The sequence below is a fragment of the Hypanus sabinus genome, chromosome 21 (assembly GCF_030144855.1).
Source record: "Hypanus sabinus isolate sHypSab1 chromosome 21, sHypSab1.hap1, whole genome shotgun sequence".
Classification (NCBI taxonomy): domain Eukaryota; kingdom Metazoa; phylum Chordata; class Chondrichthyes; order Myliobatiformes; family Dasyatidae; genus Hypanus; species Hypanus sabinus.
Genome location: NC_082726.1, coordinates 17868934 through 17881495, shown reverse-complemented (window position 1 = coordinate 17881495; position 12562 = coordinate 17868934). Strand labels below are relative to the sequence as shown.

Here is a 12562-nt window from a genome sequence, read left to right as displayed (position 1 = left end):
CCAGATTTCAGCCCTGGCGATATTTTAATGGGAAATACTGAACTACAAGTCAAGTGTACAACTTCTGTATAGAAATCACACGTGGGTGGCTAAAGATCACAGTACAGAATACAAAAAGCAATATATATGCATTGTACAAGCTGGCTTAAAAGCCCTGCCTCTTATACTTTACAAAGTGAAAATAGAGAGGTTGCTGGGGCAAACTGTACAAATCAACTCTGACATTGTCTGACCACAATGTCAGTGAGCACAGTGGCTATCTGAACAGATGCAACATTTTCAATGGACAATTGGAGGTTAACATTGACACCCGGGTGAGTGGTTGAGCAGAAACTAATTATAGGATTTTACAGCTGCCGTTAGCCAAATCTTGCCTGATTAGATTGGCTCTTTTAATACTTGCCAAACCACTACTCGGTTTGTCCTGGGGGAGCAAAAGCTGCTAATCCACATCAGTGGACAGAAGACGGGAGAAAATAATTTACCTGATTTACAAAGAAATCTGTAAAATGGCATATGTGGATCAACTTCATCCAATTACCAGTTTGCTGTTGTCAATAACAGAATTTTCAGTTGCATGGCTATTTGAGAGAGAGAGAGAGAGAGCAGTAATAATTCCAAAATATTCTGGAACATATTTTGTGTGTTGCTTGCTTATAAAAATTGAAACTCACAAGGTGTATGGCTGCTCATCAAAAAAAAACTCAAAATTTAAAAAAAATTCTGTTTCATCAAGTAAAAATAACAAAATAAGATTAAGTCAGAAGTTGGAGGAGCTGTAGGAGGGAAAGTTATTATTAAATGTATAAAACTGATTTCCAGAGGCATCATAATTAACAGTCATGTGTTTCAGACATTACAGAGCACTTTCAACATACGACAGACAGCAGTGAATGTTCTAGCCAATCAAATTTAAGGCTCATAGAAAGTCTTTCAAATTTCTGCTAGCTCTTTTTTGTGACATGTTTAAAAGAACACCTGATGTGTTTCATCATCTTCCAATAGTATCAACTGTGTTAGTAAGAGGCATCAAATACTACACTCAAAATGCTTCAAAAACGTTCAAAGTAAAATGCCCAAAACACCTTTGTAATTTGTGAAAAAAAGCAGCACAAAAACTTAGGACTGTGCCAACTGCAACTGAATTATTAATTAATGACGAACATCTGGAAAAAATATCTGGACGCTACAGTATGAAGAAAAATTGACTGGTCAGCTGTCACATTAGAAAATCAGTCAACCACTTGCTCATTAACATCTTCTAATACCTGAAACTACTATTCCATGGGGTCAAATACTGTATAAAACTGGAACCAGCAGTCTATCAGACTTCCAAATGGAAGTAAATTGTGTTCGGAAGACTAAGGCAGGTATTTTTTAAAAAAAAAGGTCTTAGGTAAGTTACCCTCAGAGACCCAGAGTTCAATGTTTCCAAAAAGAAAGAAAAGGTGATTGGACAGTTCAAATAACGTCTGCCATGAAGTTTGGTCCAGTTGTTATAGACGAGCAAACTTGAATTAAACTGAAAACAAAAAAGGCCAAAATGCACAATGTAATGGCATGCTGCACAGGAACACTTAATGATGCAAGTGTTCTGTGCATAAAGAAATAATTTTTTTCACTAACAGAAAAAACATGTAAAGAAAGCTACAATTACTCTGAAATCCCTTTGGTAAAAACTTTAATAATGGTGCCTCATTTTTCCATATCAACTAACTTCAAGCCACCTCATACTATGATACACAATAAGCTAGTAAGTGATGCTAGCACATTGATGCAGATTGTTTCTCTTTCTTTTAAAAAAGGTCTGTTGACAATATGTACAGAGTATTTACAAAAAGATAGCAGTGTTTAATTTTTTTGTAGGAGCTGGTGTATGGCATTAGACAAGATGCCACAACATGGGCACACTGAACGAGAGGAGGACCTGTTGTGTGAGTTGGTCACGGCCCCTTGAATAATGCACTGTATTTCACCCTGTATTTGTTGATTTTCATGAAGTGCAGTGTTTCTTTTTCACAGGTGGTTGTGCAAGGCACCATGCCTTCCAATCCCTCGCCCATTAACCACTTGCTGGTTTCGGCAGCCATTTCACGAGTCACGTGCTCCTTGCTCCATTTATCCACCCAGGCTTGAAACCGCTGATGTAGCCGTGTGCTGACTCGCTCATGAGACTAAATTTAAGAAAAAAAAAGCAGAAGAGCCATCAACAATACTTATTGAACTTACAGAAGGAAAAGTGTTTCATGAGACTTGCCAAGATTTTCCATGATTAAAATAAGGTGCTTTTCTGCATTTTGCTTGGGTGATGGTAGGGGTGAACAAGCAGTCAAACAGCTTTGGCCTGTCATTTCTCATATTTTGAATGGGAAAAGCAGAGAATGCATTAAGGGCCAAATAGCCTATTTTTACTTCTACTTTTTATATCATGTCCAATCCAGAGAACCTTAACCACATGCTCATCAGAAGCAAGCAAGGAATATTCAAGCAGTATCAATGGTAAGAAAATTTTTTTTTAAACCACCCAATAAAAGGTCATTATTCCTCAATTTCCGTTAGGCCTTTTATATACCAAATTCTAAACACCCGCAGTATCATGCTTTTTGTTTCTCCATAAGATGCAATTTTTTGGAGTTTGTAAAGAGAGTATACTGACCTGACGAGCCCTAAGCAGTGCAGTCCTTCTGTACATGTAGTCTTCTGATTTGAAGACATACACCATTTTGTATGAATTGAGTTTAAAATTGCACTGTGCTTTATCATAATTCTCAGCATTCTCTATAGATTTCTTATTGCTGCATTCCTTCCCTTCTTTTTCTTGTTGCTCCCGACCCCGTTGGCACTTGCGAATTCGACGTAGATTCCTGAAAAAAAAGTATCGATTTGTATTTTAGATGACTGCAAAAAATAATTTTTTTGTATTTAAAAAATTAAGAGCAGGAATCTATAGGATACATCAAGTAAATCAGGCACAAACATATCTGTTTTTAAAATATATTCTGCTCAATAATTTCTAACTCTATCCTCCTAAAAATATTTCTCAGTTCTAGTTAAAGTCAGTAATTTCATATTTTGGTAGGGAATGATTCTTGAAGAGTGCTTTAATTCTTCTTAGACCTTTCACATTTTCCAGGTGAGAAGATTGAATCCTCATTCTTAAGTTCTTGCCTTCTTGTTCATTGATAATGATGGTGGCCATTTATAGACATTGTTCAGCATTTGACTTGCCTTACAATTTACTGCTGATTGAGATAAATAATTGAAAAGATATTTGATTCTGTAAGTAACAGGGCTTCAATTATATAGAGAATCATGTACTCATACTGTTTCGTTCATAGGTATTATCCATGACAATAATTATTGGGGTATTTTGGAGAAGTGGTAGAGGAAAGGCTAATTGAAAGGATACAGTAAAAGGCTGATCAAGTGATGTGTGCAAGGTGTGCATATAAAGCTCTTTCAGATTTCTAGAAATTTTTATAGGGAATTGCATTGTGACTGGTTGCATCACAATCTTATACGGAGGGTCTAGTGCACAGGACTGCAAGAAGCTGCAGATTGTAGCAGGCTCACTCAGCTCCAGCATATGCACATCTTCCCCAGCATTTAGGACATCTTCAAGAGATGGTGCCTCAAGAAGGAGGCATCCATCACTAAGGATCCTCACTATCTGGGACATGACCTCTTCTCAATTCTGCCAAGGGGGAGGAGCTATAGGATCCAGAAGACATGCACTCAACAACTGAGAAAGAGCTTCTCCCCACTTCTGCCATCAGATTTCCGAATAGCCCATGAACTTGTGAACACTGTTTTCCTGTACTATTTATTTTTGTAATTTTATATTTTAGGACTGTACTGCTGTCAGAAAATACAGGACATTTAAGTCAGTGATAATAAATCTGATTCTGAAAATATAAAATGATGAATTAAGAGATTTGTGATGAAGTGGAAGCAGAAGAAAGCCAACATGGCTACCTAAGAATTTTCTCCTTCCATGCTAATACCATGGAGCAATAGTCCCATTGAAAATAATTTACTTCACATTTCAAAAGTATGTGTGCAAGCCATTGCAGTTAATCGACTGAAAATCTAGTATAGCTTTTCAAATTTAGATTAACTTATGCATCATACATTGAAACACAGTGAAATGTGCTGTTTACGTTAACAACCAACACAGCCTGTAAGTGTTGGCACAAATTCAGGCACAACACAGCATGCTCAAAAGAAGCTTATGATTTCTTTTCATTTATCTTTATTTTTGCTTTTCAGTTATGTTTCCCTCAATTGAACAGTAGGTCATTGAGTCTACACTACCAATCAATTAGACTGTGACCGATTTGCACCTCAACTCCATTCACAAATCTTCACTCAACTATGAAAAAGACCTCATTGAAAATTCCATTCTTTTGTGGGAGAGACTTCTCCATTACTCTTCAAAGTATTTTTTAAAGTTCATTCCTACATTAGTCAGTTCTAAATTTACAATGTGCTATGTTATTCTACATTTCTGCAACAGAGGAAATAACTTACTTTTATCTACTCCAGAAATTCAATTTTCCATTAAAAAAATTTCCATTAGATAATCAAAGGATTACTCAGCAAGTTTAGACTATCTAACCAAATAACTTAATCTTTGCTAAACCCGGAGTTGAAATTTCATTACTTGAAGTAAGTGGAAAGGTACAAAACAGCTAATTTCTGTACAAGGATGTCAAAATCCCTTTGTTCCCCTGTAGTTCTTGATTTTAAAGGTCACCACTTCACACTTCCAAATCAATCTCTTTATGACCCATTTGAGATTTGCTCCATTCTGTCTACTTACAGTTCATCTTAACAGCATTCAAAAACGTGACACATACAACTCTCAATTTCCTCATCTGTTTGTTAAGTTATCTAAAGGCCAAAGCTTCAGTAGATTCCAGAAACAGCACTCATCAACATACATAACTTTTTTTTCTGATTCTTGTCACCTGTTGCAACAACCTAGGTACCAACATAGGAATGCCTCTGATTGCATCCATTCATGTTTTCTGGCAACCTCTTGAACAAGATGCTTTTACTTTATTTCATCAAATGCACAGGCACCATCCCTACCTTGTTAGTATCCTTAAAACAATGCAGCTTGATTAACTACACAACCCCTGTTCACAAATCCAAATGGACTACCCTGATCAGTTTCTACTTGTTTGACTACCACTTTGCTCTGACACCAGTTGGAAGAAGATCAGCAGAATCTGATTTTTTTTTTAAATCCCCTTGAAAAGATGCAATGGTCCTAAAAATACTGGGATTCAGCATTTATAAGATACATTCTCCTTGCCACCAGTGAAAATTAAGAGAACCTTTTTCCCATTTCAAAGCTGCCATATAAAATAACATCTTTAAAAAAATGGTGGAAGGGAGCTGAACCCATTTCAAAGCTGCCATATAAAATAACATCTTTAAAAAAATGGTGGAAGGGAGCTGAACCCATTTCAAAGCTGCCATATAAAATAACATCTTAAAAAAAATGGTGGAAGGGAGCTGAACAGGTACAGGAAGATGAGGAACTTAAGAGTTACATACAAATGGAGATTTGTGGACAAAGCACAAATAATCAGTAGGAGAAGGAAAAATTGTGCCCTCCTCCTGCCCTTCAAATTTCCAAACTCTGTCTCTTAATAATAAACACATAAACCGAAAGTTCACTAACTATGTTAGTACTTAATCTACAATGCACCAAAACCTTACCTTGGCAGGAACACAGGTTTCTGTGCTAGATGTTCCCGTAGTTCAGGAGAGGTAGAATCTGAATTCATATAACGATCCAAAAAGTCTGACCAGCGCTGCAAATAGATAGATGTTATTCAAAAATTATCAGTCAACATAGGTGAACAGATTATTAATAACTTATTTTCTACCTAAGTTGAAGTTTAAATTCCACATATTCTTATAAATTCCTTCCTACTTTTATAGGCAAGGGGAGGGGGAAAATTATTTGAGGATACTGTTCCTGATTAAAGTAAAATTTTATCTCATGACAAGATTTTTCCCCATTGCTGCTAAGTCACCTCGATACAGAAGGCAACAGTGAGAGATCTTGGAGAGTAACAAAAATGAAAGTTCTGCATTTATAACCACCATTCATGATCTTATTAACAATTTACACCCAATGACTTTCTTGTGAAGTACATTGGCTGTACATGGTCCCCACAAACAATAGTGTGAAAATGACCAGATTACATGCGTTTTTAAAGATGTGTTCAATGAGGCATAAATATTGGCCAGGACACAGGGGATATCTCCCAATTTCTTCTCCTCTTCAAAATGATGCTGAAGATCTTTTAGATCTACCTGTGACAGTATTTTAATGTTTAAAACAGCCCGGTTTTAATGTTTGACCCCAAAAGGCAATACTCCCTACATCTACAATATGACACTGTTAAATCAGAATATATTATAATTTCAACACAACCAAACAGAAAACAGATTCAAGAAATTGTAAACAAACAGTTGCGTTGAATTATAATCTCTCCCTGCAGTAAATTTGAATCGGAATAAAACAGTGAATACAACAGAATTTCAATGACAGGATAACAAAATCTCAGGCAGAAACTGATTCATGTGAGGTGACCGACCTTTGTTCAAAATAGAAACATATTATCTATTTCTTTTCCAACTACATCGAAGACACACAAGTTGCATCCAATCTACTTGAGCTCAGATCTCTGTAGCCAAAAGGGCAGTTAGGATTGTTTGCCCAGTCCTCTGCCAAAATGCCAGTTTATGAATCTAAGAGGTGACGGGGAGCATCCAGACTAATTTCTGAATGATATAGGAATATCTCAAAAAAACTCAAAATTCAAGGTTTTGAAAGATCATTGTTTAATTACCCATCATAAAGAAAACATCCAAAAGAAACCTAAACACATCAGCCCAAAAATGATTAAAATGCAAGTGAGATCAAGCTTTCATTCATGACCTTCTGTTTTACCAAGATGATACCCCAATGGTAACTTGCACGGTGCTTGAAAACAGATGTTGAGTTTAAATTACACTATGGTGAAGTTAAAGATTAGCTTTGTCACATGTACATCGAAACAAACAGTGAAACATGTCATTTGTGTCATGACCAACACAGTCTGAGGACATGCTGGGGGCTGCCTGCAAATGTCACCATGTTTCTAGCGCCAACACAGCATGCGCACGAACTTACTAAACCTAACCTGAACTGTATGTCCTTGGATTGAGGGAGGAAACTGGAGCACCCTGAGGAACCTTAAGCAGTCACAGAGAGAGAACACAGAAATTCCTTATGGACAGATTCAGAACTGAAACCAAGTTGCTGATGCTATAACAGTGCTGCACTAACTGCATAATCACACAGCAACAAACCAAAACAGTATCTGACTAAACAAAGTATCTATGAAATCAACTCTTCTCGGGTTCCAGCTGGGCACAGGTATCAATTATAACTGACGTTTTGATGTCAAATTCTGACATCTTCATCAGGGATGATGCCTGGGCATGTCTAATCCAGTGATATTTATACCCCCATAGTCTGTCCTTCCTGATTGGTTAGACTTTGTCCAATCAGGTTTCTGCTCTCCCACCTTGTTTATAATCAAATTCCAGTTCTTACTTAGAGTGAGACCTTAGTCCTTATTAAAATTATTTTCCTCTATGGCTTCCTTTACCAGACAATCCCGAAAACCATTGGTGCAACACAATAGTTCTGTGACGTCGACATCAATCCTATGGCCGTTGCGAATGCAGTGTTCTACTACTGCTGCTTTCTGTCATTTACAGCCCAGTACCAATTTCTGTATTATAAAATTGACTTGGATTTTAATACACCTACCAGGCTGGCTTATGTGTAACTGATGACCCACACAGTTGTAAATGATTGCTAAGGAAAGGTCTAGCAAACCAAGGTATAACCATTCATGGGATTCTGTAAGCTATCAATATGAAAATTGTCCATCACCCCAATCTGTGGTTTCATAGCCCAACAGAGTCCTCATCTCAGTAGTCATCAAGATGGAAGACCAATTCTGATTCAATCCGTAAAGCATTACAAGTGTGCAAGGAGGGAGACTTCCGGTAAGATGGCAATTGTTTAGTCACTTCAAACTTTTGCTCTGTTATATTTCTTATCTTCGCACTATGTGTCTCCCTTTTTAAACCTTAGTTTGTTATTTTATTTGTTTTTTTATCTGCCTGCGAATACATCTATCTTATAATGGCTACAAAAAATACTAAACTCGAGAGAAAAGAAACTTCCACGTCTCTGTCGGCTGAGATTCTCTCTATCCTGGAACAGAATCGACAAGACATTCTAACTGATATCAAGACTGAATTTACAGCCTCTATCAGTCAGCTGGAGTCAAAATTGGATCAGATTAACACCAGAGTGGATGACCAAGCTGAACATTTATCTCGTATCGACCTAACCTCTGAGATTTAAAACGCCACGCTCAGCATCTGGAAACTCTCTGCTCCAAATTAACGAAGCAAAATAGCAAACTTACTTCCAAAATGGCAGATCTCGAAAATCGGAGCAGGTGCTGCAATCTGCAAATTCTCGGTTTGCCAGAGGCCACCGAAACGGGCTCTTCCATTGAATTTTTCTCTTCTTTCCTCTGTGAGATTTTCGGGAAAGAATTTCTCCCGACTCCACCTGAGCTAGAAAGAGCTCATAGGGTCTACATCCCTCGAGCTGTTTTGGGTTCTAGACCACAGCCTATTATCCTGTGTTTCCATCAATATCAAGTGAAAAACTGTTTGATTATGGAGACATGCTGAAGAGGTTCTCTGACCTTCTGTTATAATACCATTCATATCATGGAAGATTATGCCCCCCCCAGGTTCTGAGGATGTGTGCCGAGTTCAAAGGCGTTATGAAAGTGCTCTTTAACCGTGGATTCAAACCTTCTCTTCGTAATCCTGCCGACCTTCGAATTACGCTTACTACTGGAGAATATAAGTGGTTTAAATCAGTTAAGGAAGCTGAGTTGTTTGTTGGAAATCTTCCAGCCATCTTGACTTCTTCAGACCCGGTTTGATTTTCTAAAATGGCTGATAAGTATTTCTTGAATTAAAGTTTTTTTTGCAAACTCAGACTCTACTTGAATAACTTAGACATTAACTACCGAGATTCTAAGGGTTCTAGTTAGTCTCTCCCTGGACTTGGTGCAATTTTCTTAAATAGATGATTTAAATTTAATGTTTCCCTGTGGATTTAGATTTTACTTGTGTAATTTACTCTACTTTTGAATAACTTTAACTATAGAGAACTATAATTGGTCTTAATTTGTTTTGGAGGTTTGGAGTTTCTTATTGAAGGTCTCCCTGTCGATTTACGGTATAAGACTTGCCTCTTTTTTTAAAAACAGCTGATATGTACTCTCTTTAAATATAAAATTTCCTTTTTCTTTCCCCCCTTTATCTTTCTTTTTCAGTTTTTCATAGTTTCTCGCGGGTAGGTTAGCTCTTGATTTTTTTTGTATAAGCTTTATATTTTTTTCTGATGAAGTTGTTCCTATTTGTAATATTGCTTTCTAGTGCATAAATTAATTAGTATTTGCTATATTATTTACACGGAGCTTATGTTAATGTTACGGAACTGGAAGTTGTTTTTGGGGTATCATTTTTTTTTTGTAGAACTAGCTGTTTTTTTGGGTAGCCATCTAGTTTTGGGTTGTGAGGGTGGAGTGGGTTCTCCAGTCCCAACACTATTTATTGTTTTTTCTGTTTTCCCTTGTTATTCAGGACATGTTTGTGTCCTAATCTTATTGATTTATGTTTATACTTTTGCTCCCAGACTGTTATTGCAATGTTTGATTTTATATATGCCTACTACCTTTTACGTATTAACAATTGATAATGGTTAATACATTGAAATTTGTGAGCTGGAATGTAAAGGGATTGAATCATCCTGTTAAAAGAAGGAAGGTCTTCTCCCATATTAAGCAACTTAAAGCTGATATTGTTTTCCTTCAAGAAACTCATATTCGTAAGTTTTGATAATTCTTGGCTTATGTCAAAGTGGGTGGGTCAGCATTTTCATTCATCCTTCCCGGCAAAGCTGGGGGGGGGGGGGGCAGTTTCCATTCTTATTAACTCAAATATTCCCTTTGAGCTCCATAGTAAGATATCTGATACAAATGGCCATTTTATTATTGTTTCTGGTAAATTATATAATACTAAAGTTGTACTAGCTAACCTGTATGCTCCCAATTCTGACGATGTTAATTTTTTTGAAGTTTTTTTTTCTCATTACCAGATCTAAATTTATATTCTCTTATATTGGGTGGCGACTTTAACTGCTGGTTAGACCCAAATTTGGATTGATCATCCCCTGTTACTAGATCACCTACTAAATCTGCTTTAGCTATTCACTCTTTTCTTTCTAACTATGATATCTTTGATATATGGCGTTTCCTTCATCCTACTGAGAGAGATTATTCCTTTTTTTTTCACATGTTCACCATACCTTTACTAGATTTCACTATTTTTAAATTGATAATCAACTTATTTCATTTATCCATTCTTGTGACTATCAGAGTATACTGATCTCTGACCATGCCCCAGTTACCTTGTCTCTAAATTTTCCTCGTCTCCCTCAGAGGAATAAACATTGGCGTTTTAACCCGACTTTATTATCAGATAATAATACACACAAAATGCTGGTGGAACACAGCAGGCCAGGCAGCATCTATAGGGAGAAGTGCTGTCGATGTTTCGGGCCGAGACCCTTTGTCAGGACTCAAACCTTGACGAAGGGTCTTGGCCCGAAACGTCGACAGCACTTCTCCCTACAGATGCTGCCTGGCCTGCTGTGTTCCACCAGCATTTTGTGTGTGTTGTTGTTTGAATTTCCAGCATCTGCAGATTTCCTCGTGTTTGCTCTTTATTATCGGATGATGATTTTCTAAAATTTATTAAGGATCAGATAACTTTTTTTTTTAAACACTAATACGTCATCTGAAATTTCATCCCAGATTGTCTGGGATGCTATGAAAGCATATTTGAGGGGTCAAATAATTTCATATACAGCGAATCTTAACAGAAAGTCCCGTATAGAGCGATTAGACTTAATTAATCAGATTAAAGAATTAGATCAATTATATGCTCAGACTAAAAACCCCGAATTATATAAGAAGCGTGTAGAACTTCAAACTAAATTTGACCTTCTCTCTACTCAACCAGTTGAACGTCAACTTCTTGAAAGTAAGAGTTGTTTTTATATTCACGGTGATAAATCTGGTAAATTTCTAGTTAATCAGTTGAGACGTTCTAAAGCTAAACAACATATTACAAAGATCCGGAAGGAGAACGGGGATATTACATCGAATCACTCAGAAATTAATGACGTATTTAAATTTTTTTATTCTCAGCTTTATTCCTCTGAATCTCTGAATGAGAATATTTCTGTTGATCTTTATCCCTTCGCTTTCATCTGATTCTAAAGCAAAACTTAATGAGCCTATATCATTAGAAGAAATATCTTTTGCAGTCTCTGCACTGTCTTCAATCAAATCTCCTGGACCTGATGGGTTCCCCGTAGAATTTTATAAATCATTCTCTTCACTTCTTTCACCTCAGTTACTCTCAGTACTATCTGACTTGTTTAACTTTGGTAAATTCCCACCCTCATTTAATGAGGCATGTATTATTCTTTTATTAAAAAAGGGCAAAGATCCAACAGAGTGTTCCTCGTACAGGCCAATTTCTTTGCTTAATGTTGATGTTAAAATTTTGGCCAAAGTTTTGGCTCATAGATTAGAAACTGTTATACCCTCTATTATTTCTGATGATCAAACTGGTCTTATTAAAAATCGTCTTCTTTTTTTAATACATGGCATTTATTCAATATTTTATATTCACCTTCAACTGGGACTCCTGAATGCATTATCTCTCTCGATGCGGAGAAAGCATTTGATCGTATAGGGTGGAACTACCTCTTTGCGGTTTTAGAAAAATTTGACCTTGGTCAAAGTTTTATCTCTTGGATCAAATTGCTATATTTATGTCCTACCACCTCTGTTTTGACTAATTCTCAGCAATCCCAGTTATTTAACCTTAAACGTGGCAGCCGTCAAGGATGCCCCTTAAGTCCCTATCTTTTTGATTTGGCTGTAGAGCCTCTGGCGATTGCATTTCAAAGCTGTCCTGAATTGATGGGGATCTGGAGGGGGGGTGTTGAGCATAAAGTTTCTCTTTATGCTGATGATCTATTACTTTTTCTTTCAAATCCGTCCACATCCTTACCTCCAATGTTTTCACTTCTTGATCAATTTAGCCAGTTTTCTGGCTATAAACTTAATTTACATAAGAGTGAACTTTTCCCAATTAATAAAGAAGCACGAGTATTAGCATTCCGCGACCTCCCCTTTAAAGTAGTTGATAATCAATTTACCTACCTTGGTACTACAGTTACAAGGAAGTTTAAAGATCTTTTTCATGAAAATTTTGCCCATCTTTTGTATTCTACAAAACAGAGTTTGTCACAATGGTCACCTCTATCTATGTCCTTGGTAGGTCATATTAATGTTATTAAAATGTATGTTCTCCCTAAATT

At 36.7% G+C, this 12562-nt stretch overlaps 1 protein-coding gene across 3 annotated transcripts in view; it reads right to left on the bottom strand.

The window, feature by feature from the left end:
• The window catches only part of sin3aa (SIN3 transcription regulator family member Aa), a 134548-nt gene continuing 121986 nt past the window's right edge, over window positions 1-12562 (bottom strand). For all 3 annotated transcript variants that reach the window (XM_059946067.1, XM_059946066.1, XM_059946068.1), the window contains 3 exons: window positions 5731-5825; window positions 2657-2864; window positions 1-2174 (listed from right to left, as the gene is read on the bottom strand). In XM_059946067.1, the coding sequence (XP_059802050.1) occupies window positions 1944-2174; window positions 2657-2864; window positions 5731-5825 (534 nt within the window). In that variant the 3' untranslated portion in view covers window positions 1-1943. The remainder of the gene's footprint in view (window positions 2175-2656; window positions 2865-5730; window positions 5826-12562) is intronic.